The 24693-nt window shown below is 46.6% G+C and overlaps 1 protein-coding gene across 1 annotated transcript in view; it reads right to left on the reverse strand.

Moving 5' to 3' along the window:
* DCX (doublecortin) overlaps window positions 1–22854 on the reverse strand; it is a 112885-nt gene extending 90031 nt beyond the window's left edge. The window contains exons 1-3 of the mRNA XM_029607636.1: window positions 22518–22854; window positions 15859–16242; window positions 4857–5197 (exon numbers count right to left, since the gene is read on the reverse strand). Coding sequence (XP_029463496.1) covers window positions 4857–5197; window positions 15859–16222 — 705 coding nt within the window. The 5' untranslated portion in view covers window positions 16223–16242; window positions 22518–22854. The remainder of the gene's footprint in view (window positions 1–4856; window positions 5198–15858; window positions 16243–22517) is intronic.
* Between the last annotated feature and the right edge of the window lie 1839 nt (window positions 22855–24693).

Raw genomic sequence — 24693 nt, forward strand, 5'->3', positions numbered from 1 at the left:
AGCAATGGTTTAAAGTGTCGTAACATCCTTAGTTCTAAAAAAAAGCTGCTTTTGTAATAGCATTAATCTGCAGATACATAGACAGATTTGAGTCTAAAAAATGACTCCAAGACTCTACTTGAGATACAATTGGAATCTGATGACCATCAAATGAAAATACAGAAAGTTTGTCGAAAATGTACACTTTCCAAAATCATTATTTCAGTTTTATCCATGTTTAAAGAGAGCTTATTGTGAAGTAACCATGATTTAACTGTATTTTACTATTTAGGCATGATACAAACTAATATGTAGCAGACCATGAGGAAGACATCGGAAGAAAAAACTGAATGTCATCAACATATATCCTGTAGTGTACACTGAGACAAGAAAAGATTCTACAAATTGGAATTAAATAGATATTGAAAAGGATTGCCGAGAGGGCAGAGCCCTGAGGAACTCCAGTTCGGACGGTATACCAAGGTTAATTCTAATCTGCTGTTGACAATTAAGTATGAACAGAACCAGTATATCACTTTCCCAGCTATACCACATTCCTGCAGATGATGGATTAATATTTTGTGGTTGATCATATCAAATGCAGCGGATAATTCTAACAAGGAGTAGATAGTGACAACTGGAATCGAAACCACAGTGAAGAACATCTAGTCCTGATATTAACAAGGTTTTTGTGCCACCACTTCTCCTGAAATCAAACTGATTTGTGTCAAGAACTGAATAGTCATCCAGGAAGTCAGGCAATGGTTTAAGGACAGCAGCCTCAAGTAGATTTGTCAAGAAAGGTAGGAAGAAAATAGGGCAATAACTGGAAAAGCAAGATGGTTTCATGGAAGGTGGTAAATATCCCTCAGACAGTCAGAAAATGAGATATCAAATCTTGAAGTGCCTTGAACAACATGGTAGAAGCTGGGTTCAAAGGTCATGAGGATTGGTTCAGCTTTGATATAAAACTGTGCTACCTCCATCAATGGCACGGGAGAAAATTGATCTCATCTTTTTTCAACAGCCTGAAACTCGGCTGTCAAATTACAATTAGGAAGTTTAGTGCAAATGTTTATGATTTTTTTGTTCAAATTCATTACATTTTGTTGAAACCAACCATAATTCATTGGCATCTGATTTTTCCAATGATGAGCATGTTAGGTAATGCACAAACTGGAAAAACTCTAGTATTATTACCTGCCTGATTACTTCTGCTAAAGTAATATGCTTTTTGGCATTGTTAATAGCAGACCTGTATTGATTAAGAAAGCATCTTATTAGTTTCTAAATCCGATATGGAACCAGACTTTCGCCAGTAGTGCTCAAGCTTTCACAATTGATGTTTCAAGTCCCAGAAGTTAGGGGTGTACCATGATATATTATGACTACTACATTATATTATACGGTTACATGGGGCAATCTCCTCAACTGTTTTGGACAATATAGCATTCAAAGTGTCGACTGTTCATTTACAATCTGCTGGGATTTCATTAGCTAGTGCAGGATCCAATCTACAATGAAGTAGCTCTGGATCAATAAAACATCTTTTCATGATATACTGAGGGGCATTTATCTGTGACTTATTGTTATCGTACTAGTGACAGGCCAAAGTTAAAAAATAATGGTCTGACCAAAGGATTTTTGTTGCTACAGGACTGACAGACATTTTATCATAGTTACTGAAGGAAAATGCTTCTTTGTTTAAGAAAATCAACTCAAGCATGTGGCTTGTCTTACAGTTAGGGACATTGACAACCTGATCCCATCCAGGGTCGGATTTAGGCACAGACCACATAGGCGCATGCCTTGGTCACAAATTCTGAAGATTTCCTCTGCTGCAGTTTGATTTCTGGGGACAAAATCTCCCACATCTGGTCCTCTGCCTATGGTGCCATAACCTTAAATCCAGCTCTGATCCATCCCAGGACTTTCATAACATCCAAAAATTACACATCACAAGAAAACAATCCAGTGTCGACGTGCAAATTGGAATTATCTAACAATAGTAACATTTAATTTTACTTTTGCATCTCCAATGCATTCAATTATGGGGGAATAACTGAAGGCTATCAGCCCAGGTGGAGCACAGGTTAGACATATACTCAAAACAGAGGAGCTGATGCATAACTTTACATAAGGTGGAGCAAGATTAATATCTAGTATCTACTGATGAGATATGGTGATCTTCCCTAAAGACAATTAGCAAACCTCCCCCTTTGTGCATTGCACCCAGACTGTGGAACAAAATATACCTCTTGAACTACACATGGAAAGTTATTATCCTACCTTCTGTAACAAAAAAATATAAAGGTGGCAGTTCAGCCAGGCCCTCACCTAGACTTTATAACCTGTCTGCCCCTAACTGCCTGTAGCTATGGGCTTCCTCCTAAGGTTCGCCTTTATTACTGGGTTGTACTCTCCCCAATGTATCTTGTAACATTCTTGTGATTAATGCGTTTTGTATCAGTTTATGTATACATCACTCTTTGCTCAGTGTATCTCTCATCTTTTTATTCACTCCACCTTGTACCTTAGAAAATGCAGAACATCAATTGAATATATCTATAAAAAAAATAAGTACTTAGCAAGGAGCCGGGGAGCAGCCAAGCTGAGCAGTCATCATTTACATCACACGTTATACACTGAGCATATAAAGTAACTGTGAGGTAGCTCATCTGAGCATGGAAAATCTCTGATTTGGAGGTTTATCGGCATTAAAAATTTAGGGTTACCAGATGATTCCAGGTTACAAAAGGACACAGGCTTTGCCCCTTTACTTCAGTGCTCATTTAGGGTCACGGTTTCGCCTGCCATGCAACCTCACCATGCCCTGATCCAGCCGGCTATGACATCTCCCCACCAGCAGAGGCCTCCAGTGAGCTCTGAGCCACCTCCACACTGGCCACCTGACTCAGCCTGTGTGCAACCTTCTCTACACAAGAAGTCTTCAGCAAGCTTCAGCTCCAGCCTTGCCAAGCTCCGCCTTGCTTCTTTCACCACACCCAAGCTCTAGCCCCATTTAACCCTGCCTTGCCAGAACCTAGATGCTGTTTCATGGAGTCACCTTTGGCTCTCTGACCTGGTCGCTCTTATCTTGTGGCCTCTGGGCCTTCTCTCTCCTTAGGCCTTGCTCTGTGGCTTACTCAAGCCTCTCCTTACTTAGCAGCCTACAGTCCTTTTGTGTTGCTGCCTTCAGGCCTCAGTGTTCTCTGCACCGTGTTGTCCGTCTTTCCTACTCTAATCTGCCATGTTTAGTCCTGTTCTTGTCATGTCCTGCCCAGTCCAGTTCCCACTATCTGTTCCCTGTTTTGCCTGGCCCAGTATCCAGTACCTAAAGCCAGACCTCAGCTTCCAGTCTGTCTCTGCCCACCATGTCCAGCCTGTGTCTGCCCTGCCTTGTCCAGCTTTATCCATTTAAGTCATACTGGCCCCCAGAACCCAAAGGCTCAACCTGTTGGGGAGGAGACTAGCTAGGTAAAAGACTAGCCCAGCTACAACCATGATGTTCAGCCGACATAGCCAAGTCCTGCTGGCCCCCAGAACCCAAGTGCTGGCCAGGCAGAAGGTAATCCCAGCTCCGGCCCTGCAGTCCTGCCTTGCTCCTGAGAGGATAGTTCCAGGCCTCAGCCTTCAAGCCCCCACCTGAACAAAAACAGAACAAAACCCAGGACTTCAAGTCCATGCACGCAATGGAGCAACATTAGGATGAAATCAGTGTAACCTGGCAAGAGTGATAGCGCCACCTGAAACATTGCTTTTAACCTGCTTAGCTGACAATCAGATAAGAATCGGACCTCATTAATCTCCTCATAGGTTAAGCCTTGTATCCCTTCTCTGTGTGATCAGGTCATGGATTGCATTAAGGGTTCACCCTTTCCAGTCCTTATTTGATTCATAAAAATCCTGCAGCAGGTTGCCTTATTACTATTTAAACCTGCTCACCACTTCTTAAATTAGAATACATAAATATTTGCTTTAGCCACACCTATTAACATAGAAACAATCGATGGCAGAAAAAGACCAATTGGTCTTTTGCTATTATTAGCAACGGTAGCATGGGACAGACTTAGTTTTTGGGTACTTGCCAGGTACTTATGGCCTGGCTTGGCCACTGTTGGAAACAGGATGCTGGGCTTGATGGACCCTTGGTCTGACCCAGTATGGCAAGTTCTTATGGTCTATCTAGTCTTCCCAGTTATTCCTGTCCACAATGCTAAGGATATAACCCAGCTGCCAGCCATAGAGTGTGACTGCTGTAGAGTATCACTCCTTATCTAAGTCTATTTTGTCATTTTCCTCCACTGTATGCCACCCTCCTGGGTAACTGAACATGCAAGCTTCCCGTGTTAGTTCACACCCACAACAACTTCTCCCCTCCCAATTCAATCACTAGGTCCTACGATAATCCAAACATCCACAGGAAAGGCATATGTGGGCCAGTTAAGAATGAGTCCCTTATCCCAATCAGGCACTTTCAGACAGGAAATGCTTTGCTATAGGTTGATGGGAGGCTCACCATTCCTATAAAATTTCCAAAACTCTAAAAATGGAGACAAAATTCAAATACTTTTTAGCTCTTTTTCAGCAAAATTTGCAAGATCGCTGATGGAAGCAAGGTATTTCCTGATCTTTCGGAAGACCAACCAATTGGATTGCGGCAACTCTCCTCCTAGTGCTCCAAACCCACCCACTTTAATGGGAAGACTGCTGGGAATCCTCCCGACCTTCTACTCCCACCGGTGCCGCTGCACCCATCGGAACACCGGATCCACTCCCCTGCTTTCCCCAAGCTTTGCCAAGAGAGTCTGATTAGAGCTTTCTTTAAAAAAATAAAAATAAAAATCCATGGATAAAAAAGGAAAGTTAATGCCTACCTGCTTGCCATCCAGAGTGTACAGCTTTTTTACCACCCCAGTCTCCAGTTTAATGGCCTCAGTGATATCAGTCAGGACTTGCTCAAAGGAATGAGCGGTCTTCTTGTTCAAGAGCACCCTCACCGCCTTTCGAGGTTTGACGCCACTGCGAATGATGGTGACCAGCTTGGGACGCACAAAGTCCTTATTTTCTCTAGCCTGGGTGCTATTGCAGCTCGCCAGGGACTGAGGGGGCTTGACGTTGGCCGATGTTTTCACGTTGACTGACCAGTTAGGGTTGACGTTCTTGGTGTATTCCACTTTCTTATAAAAGTTGTCAGATGAACAGACATAGCTTCCCCCTAGAACGGGAACAAAATGAGAATTAAATAAAACAGGGCTCACGGAACCAGGCTGAAATCAGCAGATGGGCTTTGTATCGTTTAAAGCTCTTATACAAAGCAGGAAGCGCATGCAGAGGCATGGCTTCAGGAACGCTCTCCAATCTGGATATGCAGAAGGGACGTGAGTGAGTGGGGGTGTTAGGAATGGAGGGTGTAGATGTATAGGGGTGGGAGGGGGGTGTCGGGTTGAGTGGAATCGTGTCGGGGATGTCTATGTGTGTGCATGTATTGCGGAGGTGTGTGGGTTTTTGAGTAGGTAAGGGATTGTGGGGTGTTCTTTGAGGGATATAGCTGTATGTTTGTAGGCAGTAGATGTGTTTGTAAGAAGTGTATCTGTGTGTGGGCAGGGCTTGTCTGTAAGTTGGGTGTGTGCATGGGAGTGTTTGGGGGATATGGTTGTGTGTGTGTGTGTGTGTGTAGGTGGGGAATGTGGTTGGGACAAATTGTGTGTATGCGGGTGTGGGGTGAACTGAGAAGATGCATCATTTGGTTTTGCTCTCTTTCTGTGTGAGGGGGGTGTAGTTGTGTTTTGACTATGAGTGTGCGGACAGCTGATGTGTGTGTAATGGACTTTTGTGTGCATGTGGGGATGCTGTAGGAATATGTGGGGTATATGTATATAGAGGACATGGGTATGTGTGTGTTGGGGGGCATGCATTTGTGAGCATTTGTGGTATGTGTGCTTGGGGGGGGTGTATCTGGGTGTGCAATGTGTGTGGGAGATGTGGGCAAGTATGAAGTGTGTAGGGGTGTGGGTACACATGCAGGTGTAGAGTATGTTTGGGGGGTTGGGGGGGTGTGAGTGGGTGGGAATATAGGGGAGTGTGTGTGTGTGGGGGGGGGGATGCTGTAGGAATATGTGGGGTGTGTGTGTATAGAGGTATAGAGGATATGGGTATTTGTGTGGGGCATGCATTTGTGAGTATTTGTGGTATGTGTGCTTGGGAGGTATATCTGGGTGTGCAATGTGTGTGTGACGTGTGGGTCAGAATGGAGTGTGTAGGGGTGTGGGTGCATATGCAGGTGTAGAGTATGTTTGGGGGGTTGTGGGGATGTGAGTGGGTGGGAATATAGGGGAGTATATGTGTGTGTGTGTGTGTCTGGTAGGGGGGGGAGTGTTTCTGGGTATGCAATGTGTGTGGGACAGTATGGAGTTTGTGGAGGGGCTGAGAGTGCGCGTGTCTGGGGGGGGAGTGTTTCTGGATATGCAATGTGTGTGGGACAGTATGGAGTTTGTGGAGGGGCTGAGAGTGTGCATGCAGGTGTAGAGTATGTTTGGGGGGTTGTGGGTGGGAATATAGGGGAGTGTGTGTGTGTGTGTGTGTCTGGGTGGGAGCAGAGTTTCTGGGTATGCAATGTGTATGGGAAGTGTGGGCCAGTAGGGAGTGTGTAGGGGTGTGGGTGTGCATGCAGGTGTAGAGTATGTTTGGGGGGTTGGGGGTGTGTGAGTGGGTGGGAATATAGGGGTGTGTGTGTGTGTGTGTCTGGGGGGGGGGAGCAGAGTTTCTGGGTATGCAATGTGTATGGGAAGTGTGGGCCAGTATGAAGTGTGTAGGGGTGTGGGTACACATGCAGGTGTAGAGTATGTTTGGGGGGTTGGAGGTGTGTGAGTGGGTGGGAATATAGGGGTGTGTGTGTGTGTGTGTCTGGGGGGGGGGAGCAGAGTTTCTGGGTATGCAATGTGTATGGGAAGTGTGGGCCAGTATGGAGTGTGTAGGGGTGTGGGTGTGCATGCAGGTGTAGAGTATGTGTGCCTTGTGTGTGTCTGTGTGAAGGATGTGCGAGTGTGTGTACTTTGGAAGCTCCTTTTTAGCAATTCTTTGCCATTTGCTTCAGCTTTTTTCCGTCTCTGTGTGTAGGGGGGGAAGTGTAGGAATGTATGGAGGGGTTTTTTTTTTTTTGGGGGGGGGGGGGGTGTATATTTTGCAAGCTCCTTTCTCCTTTGCCAGTTGCTTCAGCTCTTTCCCTCTCTTTGCTCTGTGCCATAGTGCTGGAAGGGTGGAGGGGTGCATTGGGAAGGAACAGCTTCACACATGAAGCAATGGGGACAGCGGCAACAGAACGGAGATCGTTTGCAAGGAAAAATATTGCACTAAAATAGAACAGTATTTTTTGGGGGTAGGGGAATTACCACTAAGGTATTTAAACACAGATGCCAAAGAAAGACAGGCTGGATTTATCTGCTTGCAATCCATTTAGCAGAGTCATGTTGCAAATTTGGACTAGATTAAAAAATTGCTTTGAACTTTCAAGGGCTATATTTTTCAATTCTCCAATTAGATTTAATAAGGCCTTCCCACCAGGGTTACAGTATGTAGTGTTTAATAGATGGGAAGCAGTTGATCTATAGAGGTGGGGGACAATTTCTGTCTTACACGATTCAATTAGCTTTTCAGACCAGAGAGATAAATATGATCTACATCAATCTGACAACTATCGGGATTATTTACAGGTTCTGCCATGATCTTAAAACCAGGTTAAAATATTCTTTTTCAAGGCTATATACAATTTGAGACTCTCCTACAATAAATGTTCTTCTACGAAAAAACCTAATTTCTCAGTTATAAGAGATTTGCAGGCAGGTCCACAGAAATAAACCTTGTCATATTCAATTCTGGGAAAGAGAACTAGATGGTCCACTTACTGAAGAGCAGTGGGAAATTATTAGCGAAAGGGTACATAAAACTTCAATATCTACATTATTAGTGAAAAGTAGCTATGACATCTATTTTCAAATGGTACTTAACCCCAAATCGGTTGAGTAAAATTGATCAAAGATAAAATGTTGGCGGGCTTGCAGTGGAGAGGGTATAATGTTTCAGCCATGGAAAAAGAAAATCCTTGCGTTTATTTGGAACATCCTTTATAGTTCTCTGGATTTCTTATTTGGATTATTGGAAGGGGATCTCTCTCGTTCTGAAGATAAATTAATTACTCAGACACTGGTTGCAGCTAGGTGGGAAAGTGCAGCACACTGGAAGAAGGTAGGTCCACCAGCAATGCAAAAATGGCTTAAAAAGCTTTGCACCAGCTGGCTGCTCCAAGCCATACGTGCTAGGGGTGTGCATTCGTTTCTGAGTTATGCGCATGACTCACCGACTTTATGGTATACACGTAAAAACAGTGTGCGCAAAACTCGAGTTATTAAAAGTACACCATACTATTTATTATGCGTATACTATAAAGGCCGTGATTTACGCACATAAACGAAACGAATGAAACGAATGCACATGCCTAATAATTGCAAAGGAACAGCTGATGCTGTTGTGAAAGCCCTTTTTAATTGCAATCTGTCAGGTTTCCAGAAATTTGGGTTCTGAAGGCTTTTACTGGGACTCTGTTTCTCAGTATCTGGACCTCAGGGTGTGCATTAGGTTATAATTTGATGGACATCCAAGCTACTTAACTTGGTTATTCATGTTCTTTGGGGGGAGGGGTATTTAAAATGTGTTGGCTTCAGATATTTGCTGAATTAGTGGCACACACTGAAACTGCTTATGTTCTTTATAAATGGATATCATTTGTTCTCATTGTTACCAATAAAATATTTAAATGGAAAAAAAAAGAAAGCAATGGGGATACTTTTTCCCATAGAAAGCAAAGGGGATTTATTTTTGGAGGCTTGGTTCTCTGAAAATATTGATCTGATGTTTTTGGTTTTCAAACTCGTCCGAGATATTCACATTTTCTTCCTGCATGCCAAGGGCCTGATTCATTAAGGCTTTTCTCCCATTTTGGGTCTATGGGAAAAGCCCTTAGTGAACCTGGCCCCAAATTTGGTGAAGTTCCCTCCCTTTTTTGAAGCGTTATTGTGCCTTCAGCCAGCCAGATGGATGAACATCGAGCCCTTTTCCATAATTCCTTCCAACATTCCTCATATTGGAAAGGATAAAAAGTTGAGGGCTGTAATGTTCTGACCCCCCCAAAGCTCTCTTTATTATTTTACAGATCTGACGTTACGGTATAGTACGTTTATTTCAAGGAAACGATCCTGCATTGCTTGCCCCACACCGCTGAGATTTGTCGTCATTGCTCTTGCGTTGCTTGGCCAATGGTTCGGCATGGCTTGGACACGGTTTTTGCAATTCTTGGTCACTCAATGCTTTGACCCCGCTTCACTGTTCCCTTAGAGCAGAGATGCCCAGTGCAGGCGCCTGAATGTAGCAAACAGGTTTGGGGTTTGGCTATCTGCAACTTGAGCCTTCCATTATTCAGATGGGAAGTGGTGCCTTATTTCTTAGTTTGCATGAGCACAGACAGTTGGTCTGGCTTTCTATTTATTTATTTATTTATTGCCTCTGATATTCCGCCTTTTCACCTGGATGTCCGTGACTGAACAACATGCTCTCGTGTTTTTGCAAGGTATCATACAGAGGGCAGTTAGAACTCCTCTAGCTCATCCATGGCATCCAATGCAAAGCCGGGGTAATAAATCAGGAACGCCATAGCAGACCAGCCAACTACTGCTATTTAGAAGCTTCAGATGGACATTGTGAGTAGAATAAAAGGGCAATTGTTTTTCCCCCTCTGACCAGTCAAAATGTGGCTTTGCACACTGAATTTCAAGGGGAAGTTAAGACATGGCCAACATTTTCACAGAAGACAAATTTCAACTGAGCTATCAAGAGCTGGGTGGTTGCCATATGCACTTTGGCTAAGTCTTCAAGGCATCTCCGTACTCTGCTTTATATATCTTTTAGGCAATGGTGCGACCCATGGGTAACATCACCGAGCTAAAGGGAAAAGTGTAATTGGGAAATAACACAGTTTTCATCTCCCTTCAATTTTTTGGAAGCAGTTATGTAGTCTGTGCAATAGAAATGTGCTGCCAGGCCATATAGCTTACAGTTGGCAGCATGCGTGTTTTTGATGTATTAAACTGAAAAGCCAGCCAGACTGCCATTTGTATGAAAGGCACTCTCTCTCTCTCTCTATATATATATACACACAATTCATAGAACACAAAAATGTATGAACCAGCCTCTACTTTTCTAATAATAATTATAGAATGACTTGGTCAGCTACATTTTCTTTCAAGAATTCTCAAGCAGCCTGTGCTGAGGGAAGCGCCTTGGAGGCTCACTTGGTGGATGCACTATAAGGGGAACAGAACAAGGGATACTCAAGAGTTAAAGTCACTTGGCTCTTCACAGTCCTCTGTGGCCGTTCGGCTTTATGTGATTTTTTTTTTTAAAGCTTAGGAACTGAATGAGGCAACAGGTTCATTAGAATGCTGTGAGCAATGTCCGGGAAGGCGCAGGAGCACGCCTCAGATGCCCATTCATTACCAGAAATGTTGCAGAAAAGCAACTTAAATCAAGGGCAGGACTGTACGTGAGCCAGCTTCATCCAGCTGGAAGAGGCTTGAATGAGTCCTCTTTGCCCATTGTTGATAATCAATGCATTTCCATTGCGTAACACTCTTCCCACGCAGACTGGCCAGAGATGGGGGTAAAGCACAAAACTGTAGAGTGATGCTGAAAAAGGGGAGCCAGGTACGTAAAAGGCTGCTGCCTCTCCTACGAGGAAAAGCCCATGATAAAAGCCCATGTACGACCGGGCAGGCACTTCCCGGAAAGAAGAAGGCAGTCCGTCTTCCCTTGGATCCCAGGTGATGTCTGCCATGGAGTCCGTTCTCCTCCTCAGGCAGCATGTGCGTTTTTTCGTGCAGCTGCTTGTTCTCCTGATTTACGAAAAGTGCTGTTGCCAGTTTAGCACAGCGAGGGTCAGCAAGCCATTGAAACCAAGACCAAGCCACACTGACCTGAGCCAGCACAACCCAGCCTTGGGGTAAAGCAAAAGAAGTGGCCATGTATGGTGGAGCATTATGAGTGCAGGTTATAGAATGTAAGACTGGCAACTTATTAATGCTGCCCTGGCAAGCAAGGGATAGAAAGTCTTATTTATTTATTTATAACTTTTTATATACCGAGGTCTTAGTAATAGCTATTACTACTAGGGCTGGTGCAAGGGTATTAGGCACCCCAAGGGCACCTTCTGCCTTGCGCTCGCACCCCCTCCGCCCTAGGTCCAGGCCCCAGTCTCATTCACTCAGACACACACTGTTAGGTTGCTTGTGTCATTCACACAAGCTCCCTCCCTGTCTCTCACTAATACCACTGCACACACACACACTGCTTGGACCCGCCGAGTCTCTGCTTCTCTCGACCGGGAGTGGGATGGGCTCTGCTCGTGGCCCCATATGGCTGCTCTTTGCTGTCCCCTAACAGCTGGCACCATAGGCGACCTCCTAGTTCGCCTATTGGGACACCGGCCCTGATTATTACTATTGCTTATCAAGCAGGACATATGGGGCAGAAGATGTCCCACTGTCATCCCTCTGATGTCTGCATGAAGACTCAGCGGCACGGTTACCCTCTTCCTGAACCTCAGCCAAACGCTATCAATGACTCAGACGTTCAGAGCTAAACAAATAACAATGAACAATTTATATTTGTTCTGGCCTCTGCAGACTAGGACCCAAATAGCACCTTTTCCTTTTGGCTAGCATCTGGACCCTGTGCTTGTTAATACCTTTGGTAATATAGGAATGGAAGTTTGAATTCACAACCCCTCTTTGCAAGGTGCCCTTCATATTCTCAAAAAAGTCTATAACTTGAGATGTTTGTTAGACTGATAAAGGTATCTTTTCTCTACCAAACTAATTATTTTGTTGATTTTATTTTGACATGCAGTGTTGTAGCAACTCTACTGACCCTCCAGGACACCAAACGTTTTCCACGCTGCATGGGTGTACCAGTATATTTTGGTCCTTTTCTGTCAATTTTAGTCGTCTTGTTGAGAAGGGAAAGGGTTTACAACTGCTATCGTACACGCACATGTATTCTCCATACTAAGACTTGCTTTCCGCTTCCTCTTTGCTACATAGTCAGAGACCGTTGCTTACATCCTCATTACTTAGTCATCTGTTTGGTTTTCTGGCTGTCCTTCTGACATTTGGGTAAAGGGGGGTGGGGGTTCAAAGATGAGAGGGGAATAAAGATAAAAATATACTAGAGAGCTAATGAAAAACCTAAGTGCATTCAAACAGAAGTACAGGGACTTTCAAGCATAGCACGGTGCAGTAATCTGCTTCCAGCATCAGAAGCCCATTACATACATGGCTGCTCAAACACGCACGCCTACACACATGAACAGTTCCTGGTTTATCATCACGTCTCCCAGGAATCCACAGCCCAACGGCGAGTTCCCATGGCTTCATCGCATCTTCCCCCACTCCATCTCCAGACCCACATATCAACCTTTCACTCGCACTTCCTGCCATCCCTTGCTTATCATGATTCTGGGCTGACATGTAACCTAGGTGTATATATATATATGTATATGTATAACTATAATGTACTTTGCTACAATATTTCCTATCCCCGGTTACTAGGAGGAAGAACTGACATTCACCAAGATAGGAAGGCACCTTATGGTGCTTAACTTGCTTCTTATCTATACGTATGCTGCATTATTTATACCCACTCGCAATCCACCTTGTATCTGTAAGTATGCATTACTGCTGTCATCACTCAATGGGTTTTTTTTCTCTAAGTAATCTGCCTTGTGCCTACGCTTAGAAAAAGAAAGGTAGAATATCAAATGTTTCTAAATAAATATATAAAAGTGGCATGGAAGGGGGGGGGTCATCACCTCTGATAAACTGAAAGGAGTCAATGGTTTGGGTTACTTAGAAGAGGGGAGTAACAGTACTTCTGGATCAATCTCTGGTGAGACCCCCACCTTGAGTACCATGTCCAGTTCCAGAATCCACGTTTACGAGAAGATGGACGGTGATTCAGGCCATGCACCTCTTTTGGGGGGGGGGGGGTCTGTCTTTTGAATTGCCTGCATCATATTAATGCTTCTCTCTCTCTTTAAAGCAGCTCAGAATACAATGACAGTAATGCTTAAATCAGAAAGAAAACAAGGAATGCACCATTTTGGGGGGTGGAGGGAAGGGATGCTCTCTCGAATACAATGGGTGACAAAGGGTGAATATCAGAACCCCGAGTTGATGCGATCCCTTCTGGAGCCCTAGTGCAGGAGTTCAGCTCCTGAGAAAATCAGTTGGATACCTCCGATTTATCTGTGTTGTGATTCCGGTCACTGAGTGGCCTCCTCTCCACCAGAGGGCCCCAGTGAGTTCAGTTCCATGCTACCAGCATGTCCTTGGTCCTTTGCCTGCTGTACTACCTCCACTCCACCAGGGGATCGCCATGAGCACAGCCCTCAGGCTGACCAAGCTCTTTTCTCTGCCTTGCACCACACCCACACTGCAGCCCTATTTATGATCCATGTTCTATGTAGTCCATGCTTTGTCCTAGCCTGTCTGCCTCAGTGCCAGCTCCACCCTTGCTTGCATCCAGCTCTGCCTTTGCCAGCACTCAGCTCCAGAGTTCCAGTGCCCCAGCCCAGCCCGCACCTTGTTCCAATATTTCAGCCTCACCGGACCATCTACACTCCGTTCCAGTCCTGTGCCACTCCAGGAGGTGGTGTCTACAACACCCTCTCTCCAGCTGCCCTTCATTCCCAACAGGATGCCGAAGCCAGCCATTGTTTCCAGGAGTGGGGGCAGGGCATTTCTTCAGCCCAGCGAGTCTACCCTTAATTCTGCTAAGAATAACACCTCTGCCACTTAACAATATTTTACCTGCAATACCTGCCAGACTTCAAACCCCAAACATTACACGCAATGTGGAGCTTGCCAGTAATCAGAGCATGAATCATGGTCATGCAGTAGATGGGGGGGGGAGAAAAATGTTTTTTTTAATAACAAAATTGTTTGAACTACAATTGTTCTCCACCAGGCTGGTGGAATTGCCCCACTAGAGAGAGAACCTGCCCCATCTGTGGGGCCATCAAGCCAGTCTCTAAAAGAGCTAGAGCACATTCAGAGACAGAGGCTCGCTCAGAGAGAAAGGTAAACCAGGCTACCAGTGACTGTTCTCTGACGTTAGTCACGCCACTATTGAATTCTGCAGACATTTCTAAGCCAGCTGTTATGCCTACAACTCCCAGGTCCACTTTTCAGTTGTATTTTGTCTGCTCCCGATGTCAGCTCCACGACCTTTCAGACTTCTCTATTAAATGTCAACCCAAATCTGTGGAGGTGCAGTAAGTGCCATGAAGCTTTGTCCCATGGGTGGGAGACCTACTGGGAATGTGGGGCTGCCACAGACAGTGGGGAAATCTCTCCAGGAAAAAACCTGCACGAAACTTGTGAAGCCTATTGCCCCAAATTCCTTTGAGTCTATACCAGCAAACACCAGCTCAGGATCTAAGCCAGGGGAGAGGGCACCAATTGGTGCTGGAATGGCAATTTTAAACCCTACCATGAAAACTAAAGCCAGGAAGACAATTAACCCAAACTAACAGGACACAAACTATTGTAAAAGGTTTCAGCAGAACATGGTTAGAAAAAAATCCCTCGGAGAAAATTAAAACACCCACCAGAAAAGAGTGACACCAACCTAGTCTGTAGCATCCCTGCGGGTTGTTCCCAGACTCTGTTCCCGAGCAGGAAGCACTATCCAGCAGTTCTAAAGCCTGTACAAACTCTACCTGAAAAACCTGAGTTGCAAGGATCCCCAGGTTTTTCCATCCCACCCTGCCAAGAGCAGGGAGGACTAATCAAACCCGGTGGTGCTCAATTTCCTCCACCTGCAATCCAGCAGCAGAAGTTAACGAGCTTTCCAGGGAGACGGCTGAAAGTAGCGTGTACCTTTAATAATCTTAGACCTTTCACTCCCCGCTCCCTCAGCTCAGCAAAAACACCCAGCTTGTTTCCAGACAGCTCTACAGAGGTTCCCAGCATCATCCAGGCTATGCCAGCTAAGGTCTCAGCCTTGCCTCAGATGCACCCAATCCAGTAAAGCACTGTCAGTATGGAAGAAACATCCCTTCACAGCCTGTCCTTCCAGCAGAAGGCTTCAACACGCAGCCAGCACACCCAGCAGGAGAAACCTGCACCCAGCCACCACGACCAGCAGGAGGTGCCTGCACCCAGCCACCACGACCAGCAGCAGGTCCCTGCACACAATATGCTGTCCCAGCAGAGGAAGCTAGAACACCTACCTTAGGCCTCTCTGTTCCCTAACTTGGCCTGCTTGAGGCTCCCTTAGCCTCTTCCTGTTTCTTGGCCCTGCCTGCCTGCCATGTCCCTCGGGGCTCTCTTTGTCTCTGCAGCCTTCGGCCAGTCTGTGTTGTCCTTGTCCTGTCTTGTCCTAGCCTGTCTGCCCCAGTCCCAGCTCCAGCATTCCAGTCCCACCCTTCCCAGCACTCAGTTCCAGTGTCCCAGCTCAGCCTGCACCTTGTTTCAGTGCCCTAGCCTCACCGGACCATCTACACTCCATCCCAGTCCTGTGCCACTCCAGGAGGTGGTGTTTACAACTCCCCCTCTCCAGCTGCCCTTCATTCACAACAAACTGTGATGCAGCAGGAAGTTTGCTGCTGTTTAGCTCTCAGTATGTAATAATCTATTTGGGTAGAGCCTGAACCTTGCTGGATTTTTTTTAAAAGTAAAATATCACGTTGTCTTGAGAACCCAAGCCAACCTGAAACACAGTAACTTCCTTCAACCTGTACCAGATCCCCAACTAGACAGCTGACGTTACCTTCTTCCAGTTCATCCATGCTGGAAATCTTGTTGACTCCATCAATGGTATAGATGTAGCGCACTCCTTGAGGCAGGTTAATGTTATCAGATAATGACCTGGTCAGGTCAGCCAGCAAGGCATCGAAGCTTCGGAAGCGGTCAGGGGACACAGCATACACAATCCCCTTAAAGTAGCGGTCACCATTGCGATAGAAGCGCACCTTCTTGGCTTTCTTCTCATTGCTCAGAGCTTGTAAGGTCCTGGTCCGGTAGAAGCTGCAGTGAGCGCTGTGAGTAGGACTGGGCAAACCATTCATTCTGGATGTTCGTGAGTTCCTGGAAGTTTTGTCTCGTTCGTCAAAGTGAGCGAAGTCCAATTCCATCTCTTGTGAACGCTGAAAACCTGCGGTAAAAATGAGAGAGGTTACACCTTCTGCAAACAACATGGCTTGTTCTCTGAATTTTCATGCATAAATTGTTCAAAATTGCATCTTTTGATCACCCCCAATAGAGATCCATGACTATATCATTCTTTCATATAGTCATGAATCTATTTCATTTTGGCATGCAAATTTATGGCCAGCCAATGGTATTCTAGAGACCTGGATTTGATTCTTGATTCAAGTTTTTGGTCCTTAGGCCTACCAGGGCTTCAAATACTGCTTACACATCATTCACAACACCTGGGCCAAGGAAGAGCCAAGAGCTACTCTTACATGGCAACTGAGAGGCAGCCAAAGAGCAATCTACCCAGCCACAGGAAGTCTTTTTTTGGTCCACTCATGAGAAAAAGTCCAGGGTGATAAATTTATTACAGAGGGAGCACCAGTACTTGGCTGTAAACTGGGTGCCCTGATCAGAGACGATATGTTTAGGCAGGCCGTGCAGGCAGAAGATGTGGTGAGTGAATAATCGGGCTAACTCCAGCACCATGGGAAGGCCAGGAAGAGGGATAGAGTGAGCCATCTTTGACAACTGGTTGACTATAACCAAAATAATTGTGCAGCCCTTAGAGAGGGAAAGGTTCAGGGTTCCCTGTGGGCTGTCAAAGCCTGTAACAACCCCCAAGGTTGTCCTACCAGGAGTTTCTACTTTGTGCAGGTTGGCAGGGGCGGATTGGCCTATCGGGGGATCGGGCATCCCCTGGTGGGCCGGTCACACTAGTCACGTGGTCTGCCGAGCACGGCCGTGACAGAGCCGCACTCGGCAGACCACGTGGTATCTCCTGGGCTGGCCTGGGCGGCGAATCCCCGGGCCGGTCTTCATCGGGAATCTGCCGCTGCAAGTGGGACAGGATTCCATGTAGGCCCGGCACCTCTCTGTAGTTGGGGCCACCAGTATTGCTGGAGCAGCACAACAGTTTGGGGCTATCCAGGGTGACCTGCGACACGGGAATCATAGACCACTTTAACACTTTTTCTTGGAGTATGTGTGGAACAACCATCTTCCCTGGTGGAATGGTCATGGTGGAGGCCAAAAGGATCAGAGCCGGATCAATAATGTGCCTGGGTGGATCTGGGGTGTCCTCTGTCAGGAAGGGCCAGGAGAGGGCGTCCACTTGGACATTCTTGGTGGCTGGCTGGTACCTCAGTTCAAAATCGAAACGTGCAAAGACCAGCAACCACCAAGTTTGGTGGTTGCTGGTCTTTGAGCATGATGAAGATGTTCTAAGTTTTTGTGATCAGTGTAAATAGTAGTGCAATGTTGAGCACCTTTCAGCCATTGGTGCCATTCTCAAGTGCAATTTTGATGGCCGTTCTCTGTCCCCAGTTCCATAATTGTGTTCCATGGGTGAGAATTTCTATGAGAAGAAGGAGCAGGGGCAAAGGATCGCAGTATCAGAGTGTTGACTCAGTACTACTCCTACCCCTAGTGAGGAGGCATAGAATTCAAGGATAAATTTCAAGGTTAAAGGGACATGCGGGGTCAGGATGATGGAAGCACGGTTCTTGTGGGAATGTGTTCTTCTACTCTCTGAAGGCCAGGCTTTGGGGTTGGCTCCTTTTTCGGGTGAGCGCTGTGAGTGGGGCCACAATCCGGGAGTAGTTGAGAATGAAATGCCGGTAATAGTTAGCCTAAGAGTCTTTGCAGGCCATGAAGACCAGAGGTTTGTAGACAGTCTTGGATGCACTTGAACTTATCTGGATCCATATGGAAGCCCTTTCTGGAGACAAAGTATCCTAGGAAAGGAAGACTCTTCTTCTCAAAAAGGCATTTTTCCAGCTTTGTGTATAGTTTGTCTCGTAGCTGCTGGAGGTACACGATGACACAGATGTAAAAGAGGACTCTAAAGATTTTGTTCATCATTTTATGAAATACAGCAGGGCCATTACATAACCCGAAGAGCATCAGTAGATACTCGTAGTGCCCATCCCACATATTGAATGCTGTCTTCCATTCATCACCATGTTTGATACAAATTAGGTAGTAGGCCCCGCGGAGGTCCAGCTTTGTAAATAGATCTCTGGAGATGATCAAAAAGCTCAGAAATAAGCGGTAAAGGGTATTGGTCCTTCTTTGTTATTGCATTCAGCCCCTGTAATCAATACATGGCATAAGGAGCCATTTTCTTTGGACATGAAGAAGAACCCTACTCTGGCAGAAGACATGGAAGGTCTAATGAAACCCCGGTCAAGGTTTTCCTTTATGTAATCTGACATCGCTTTAGTCTCCAGGGTGGTTCGGTGTTAGGTAGCAGATCGATGGCACAGTCGTATACCCGGTGGGAAGGCAGCCTCCCTCTTGGAGAACACATCAGTATACTCTGCATATTGGGGAGGCAGCCCTACTAGGGTGGTTGCCAAGGGCAAGCACAGCAGTGGTTCAATGAGTTGCAGGCACGAGTTGTGGCAATGGGAGTCCCAGCTCATCAGCTGTAGCAAACCCCAGTCAAAGTGAGGAGAATGAAGTTGCAACCAGGGTAGCCCCAGCACAATGGAATTTACCACCTTGTCAATGACATGGAGTACTAAGCTCTCCACGTGTGGTATACCGGTGCAGAGACGCAAGGGTGCTGTAGCCAAGGTGATCCGGCCAGGGAGAGTCCATGAATGGAGGAGATGACAAGGGGCATCTTCCTGGCAACTATAGGAAGCTACAAGTGGTCGACGAGGGCTTTCATTATAAAGTTCCCCCCCCCCCTCCCCGGCACCCGAGTCAACTAGTGCCAGGGTGGGAAACTCATGGTTATCCTCAGAAATAACCACCGGAAAGGTCAATTGAGCTGGTCATGAAACCTAGGATCACCTCCCCACTAGATCCTAGGCTTGTTAGTTTCCCAGCTTCAGAGGCAGTGTGGGGTCCCAGCACAGTAAAAGCAGAAACCCAGCTGGCGGTGGCGGAGCCTTTCCTCAGGGGTGAGGCATCCCTGTCCGAATTGCAGCGGTTCTTCTGATTGTGCCTAGGTTGGGGCTGACGTCGGTGCAAGAGAGAGAGGGCATGAAAATGAAGGAGCCAGCACAAATTGTCTGCGTGGAGGACAAAGATCCCAGGCCCACTGGAGGCGGCGGTCAATTCTCCCGGCCAGATCAATAAGAGCATTCAGAGATTCAGGAACTCACGGGTGGCTAGCTTGTCCTTCAGCCAGGATGACAGCCCCTCTATAAAGATGCTACGCAGGCTGTCCTCCCTCCAGTTCAGCTCTGTGGCTATGGACAAACTCAATGGCATAGGCCATTAAGGGCAGACTGCCCTGACGAAGGTGTAGAAGGTCCAAATCCACCTTGGCCGGCCAGCCAGGTTCGTCAAGATGAGCTTGAAGACCTTGACAAATTGCTGCAGATCTTGCAGAAGGGGATCCCCATGCTCCCACAAGGGAGAGGCCCAGGTCAAGGCTTTCTCATCCAGTAGAGACAGCATGAAGGTGGTCTTGACAGAATGACTGGGAAACAGTGCCAGCTGGAGGGAGAAGTGCATGAAGCATTAGTTCAAGAACCCAAAGCACTGCTTCGGATCTCCAGCCTTCCAGGGGGGGTGGGGGGGACTGGTAGGCGTATTATGGGTGTAACCGGTATGGCTGGAAGTGCTGCGGCAGCTGCAGGAGGTGAAGAGACAGCTGTGGCATCCAGGCGGGCGCTGAGTCGCTCCATGGAACCTGCCAGGAGTTCCAGAAGCTGCTGCTGCTGCTGGATTTTCTCTGCCAGGCCAGGAATGGCCTGGAGGCCCATGAGGTCCACCGGCTCCATGACCTCAGCAATCTGTTGCGAAGTGGATCCTTGTGCTGAGGTGGTTGGCGCAACCCATTATGAGTAATGGTTGGGGCAGGTAGCAGAGACTGGTGTGCAGGCCGTGGTCAGAGGCAGGAGGAATTCAATCAGGGTCATGGTTCAGGCAGAGGTCTGGGCAGGCAGAGTTCAAGCAAGTCGATGAGCAGGTGGTGGTCAAAGGCAGGCAGAGGTCAAGCACCATCAAGGTACAATGCGAAGTCAAAGCCAGGAGAGGTGGAACAGCAGTGCAGACAAGACACTGAAGCAGACCACATAGACAGGAACTCAGGAGAAGACCAGACTTGTGAGGGAAGCAGGAACTCAACCAGATGCACAGCGGAACAGGAACCAGGAGGCAAGGATCAGGAACCAGAAGTGCAGAGGCAAACTGCTACGCCAACGGAATTGATCTACTGCCGAGGCGGGGAGCAACTGAAGGAGAGGCCTTATTTTATCCTTAAGGCAGTGATGTCATCATGCAGCGCCTGACCCGGTTTCCCACCACTGGCCCGTTAAGAAAGGCAGGGTCAGCGCGAGCCCGTGTGCCTAGGAGGGCCTGGGACTGATGCGGCATCAGAGGCTGGCGGAGCGCAGCAGCTTGCCGCATCGACGGGGAAGAGCAGTGTCGGCGCTCCCTTGGCGTCTGCTGGTTGCTCGCGGGTCCGTCCCGCCACCAGCTGAACGCAACAAGCTGTCCATGTGATGATGCCTTAGTAATGAGAGCCAGGGGGGTTCAGAATAGCGACAGGCGTCGTGAGGTAGTCAATGAAACACAGATCACCATGGGCATTCAGAGGAGGTAGTTAAATTATTGACGAACATTTGGGTTTCCATCCGATATCAGGCCAATCTGGACAGGTCAACCCAGTCCTGTTATTTATTTATCCTTTAAACTAACGCTGTTGTACACGGAGAAAAGATTTCACTACTTTATCTTACCAATGAATAAATGCTGAGAGTCACAGCTCAGCAGATCGGCCTCTTACCAGCAAAGCAATCCTGCATCCACATCTGACACTGCGCAGGGAGCAGCAGAGGGAATGTGTGCGCATTCCTCAGACATTCTTCGATCTGGAGCAAGCAACTTGGATTTTGGAGCACGAATGCTAGCAAGGGCGGGGGCTTGGTGTGACATAAGGCTGCATGCACGCAGGGCACCAGCAGAAAAATGACTATTTCCAACACAATTGTGGGGGTGGAGCACCCCATTATTATAAGAGCCGCCACTTTGTCTTATATGCAAAAAGAAAAAGAGGAGAAAAGCCATTTTCCGTGGTGACACAAAATGTATTCAAGTGTTCGGATAGTTTTATCTATTCTCCTGTTTTGGCTTTGACCGATTTAAAGATTCAGTCATTCATTAAAAGAAAAAAAAAAAAAAAAAGGATTGGTCCACAGATCAAACAGAACAGAAAGCCACAAAAGCCTAGCGCTTCGAGACAATAAAATCAACCTGTGGTTTGCATAATTATGTTGTTTAAAAACATTTTAACAATAACTTTCAAATGAAATTACCAAAAAAAAAAAACCAACGCCCAGGGGAAACCTTCTGCCGAGCTTGGAAGCTGCCTGGTCTCTTCGGTGCCCTCCACCCGTCCCTTCCTCCCAGCCACTCCCCTCCCCAGCCCTCCTCTCTCTCTCTCCTGCGGGGCTGCGGCACCCCTTCCACCCCTCCAGTTATATGGAGGGCACTGCATGGCCAGGCTCTGCCAACCTAACGGTACCGAGGGGCTCCTGGAATCGCTGCAGATGGCACAATAAGCACAGGAGCAGGATTTCTACATTACCTGACCGCAAGCCAGGGGGAAAGCTTTTATTGTTCTGGGGTGGGGAGCATGAGGCTATTTAACACTCTCACACACACACACATTCACACACACACATGCACTCACACACACTCTCACTCACACACGCACTCACACACACACACTCACACACATTCACACACTCACTCACACACATTCACACACACATTCATACACACTCACTCACGCACGCACTCACACATGCACGCACTCACACACATTCACACACACATTCATACACACTCACTCACGCACTCACACATGAAGCCCCTGCGGTGGGATTCACTTTACAACACATAAAACACCTTTTCACGGGCACTTTTATAGGCGTGCAGTTGAAGAGTGATAATATCAATGACACAAAAGAAAGGAATTGGCATCCCTGCCCTAACACACACACACACACTCACAGCCTAGAGCAATTCAGAAAAGGGTTATAAAAGACAAGAATCACAGAAAGCCCAGAGAGAGAGCAAGTCGGAGTCAAAGGGGGACATAAAAGAGGTTTTGGCTCCTGCCTCTCTCTCTCTCTCTGTCCGACCCCTGGCTCCCAGTGCCAGTCAAGCCCCCGCCTGATGAGGATCCGCAGCAGAACACAAATGGCTATAAATGAGCAGTAAATGGTCGCAGCCCCTGGCCGGACCCGGGCAGGGCAGCGCGGTACTCACCGGTGCTCGGCTGCAGGGCGGAGATGCTCGGGGGGGAGGGAGAGAGATCCAGCCTCGCTCTGCCTTTGTTGTCTGAGCTCCAAGCAAGAAGCTCCTGCCGGGGCGGAGCAGACGCCCGCCAGGTCCTAGTGCCGAGCCGCAGCTCCCCCCCAGCAACCTCTCACCATCCCCCCGCTAAGGACAAGCGGAAGCCAGGGCTGGGGATTCATTGGGTAACCGCAGTCAGACCTTGCTTCCCATCTCAGGCTCTGGTTTTTTCAGGATAGCCACAAACAGTATGCACCAGATAACACTTGCAGGCAAATTTAGTATGTAGATGCAGTTCATGCATATTCATTGTGGATAGCCTGAAATATAAATGGGACAAATAATCAAAAATAAAGTGTTCCATGTAAAATACAAAACAACAAAGAGACCAAAATGGAGCCCCAATGGCAAAAAAATAACAAAAACAATATTTTATTTAAATATATTGTGTTAACACATAAAGTTCAAAAATGATATACAAGTACAACAAATAGCATAAGAACAATGTACTACAAAAAGCAGCACAGTGCCGACTACTTAAACCCAACTGCTCTAGAAAAGATTCAGTAGAGCTAGTACAAAACAAAATAATGTATGTCAAAAATACAAAATAGTTACATAGTCCTTAAGATTACAATTGATGAATGAATCATCAAAACCTCTTCCTCTGAAAAATGCTCATTTTTAGAAGTCCACTTGCCCCAACAAAGGCCATTTGTTTCATGGCAAAGAGCGGCTTCCTCAGAGAGAACATTGCTTGCCCATCAGGGACTGGAAAAGACCCCAGGAGTACCAGAAAAGCATGCTGTCTGTGAAAAACAGATTATGTACATTAAAAAATGATTTAATGTGCAAGAGAGAAAAAACTAGAAAGCCGAAATTTGTACACTTACATTAATATGCTGCAAACAGAAACGCCAGTACACAATCCTGGGTTCCCATTAGTTCATCACTGAATGTTAAAATTAATATCTCTCTCTCTCTCTCTCTCTCTATATATATATATATAAAACACTAGCCGCTGTGACATTCTGTGAACTTTCTTACATTAATATGCTGCATACAGAAATGCCAGTACACAATCCCGGGTTGAAAGTAAAGTACACAGCTGTAAAGACTTTAAATCATCATTTGCACTCGGTAAAAATGTTGGTAACTACCAAACTTCTCATGCGTTTCATTGAGTAGTGACTTTAATGCTCATCTATGCTGTTATCATCAGTGCTGTGTACAAAAGACTTCACTATGGGAACATTACAAGCAATGGGGTAGATTTTAAAAGGTGCGCGGGAGTAGATTTGTTCGCTCAACCCGGCGCGAACAAATCTACTCCCGATTTTATAACATGCGCATGCTAACGCGCGCATGTTATAAAATACAGGGTCGGCGCGCGCAAGGCTGCGCAAAATTGTCAGCCTGCGCGCGCCGAGCCACAGAGCCATTCTCCGTTCCCTCTGCCCCGCCCCCCACCTTCCCCTCCCTTCCCCTATCTAACCCATCCCCCAGCCCTAACTAATTCCCCCCCCCCCCCACACCTTTATTTTACAAGTTTTGCCTGCGCAAGGCGTAACTTGTGCCGGCCAGCTGCCGGCACACCATGTTCAAGTTCGGGGGCTGGTCGACGCTAATAGCTGAGCGATAAATGTGCGTCTGAGATGTACATTTATTTTTTTGCATGCGGAGTGAATGAGTAATAGCCTTGTTTACATGCATTTGCATGTGATGAGCGCTATTACATCCACTCCGCATCCGACGCGGGTTAAATAGGCGTTAATCCTCCTATTGCATTAGGGGGTGGATTAGCGCCTATTTAATTCACGTGCGGGTTATACGGTGCGCTCAGCTGAGCGCACTGTATTGCATCGGCCCCATTCTGTTTTGTTTTTTTGATCGATGCCGCTACATACTAAGCTGAGGATTTCAAAGTATTGTCCATGCTGATGTCCAGATCCTTTTCCAGGGTTCTAACTCCTAATATGGAGCCTAACATTGTGTAAGTATAGCATGGGTTATTTTTCCCTATATGCGTCACCTTGCACTTATCCACATTAAATTTCATCTGCCATTTGGATCCTCAGTTCCCACTCTCACAAGACATTCCTGCAATTTCTCACAATCCACTTGTGATTTCACTACTCAGAATAATTAT

Source organism: Rhinatrema bivittatum, chromosome 6 (assembly GCF_901001135.1).
Source record: "Rhinatrema bivittatum chromosome 6, aRhiBiv1.1, whole genome shotgun sequence".
Lineage (NCBI taxonomy): Eukaryota > Metazoa > Chordata > Amphibia > Gymnophiona > Rhinatrematidae > Rhinatrema > Rhinatrema bivittatum.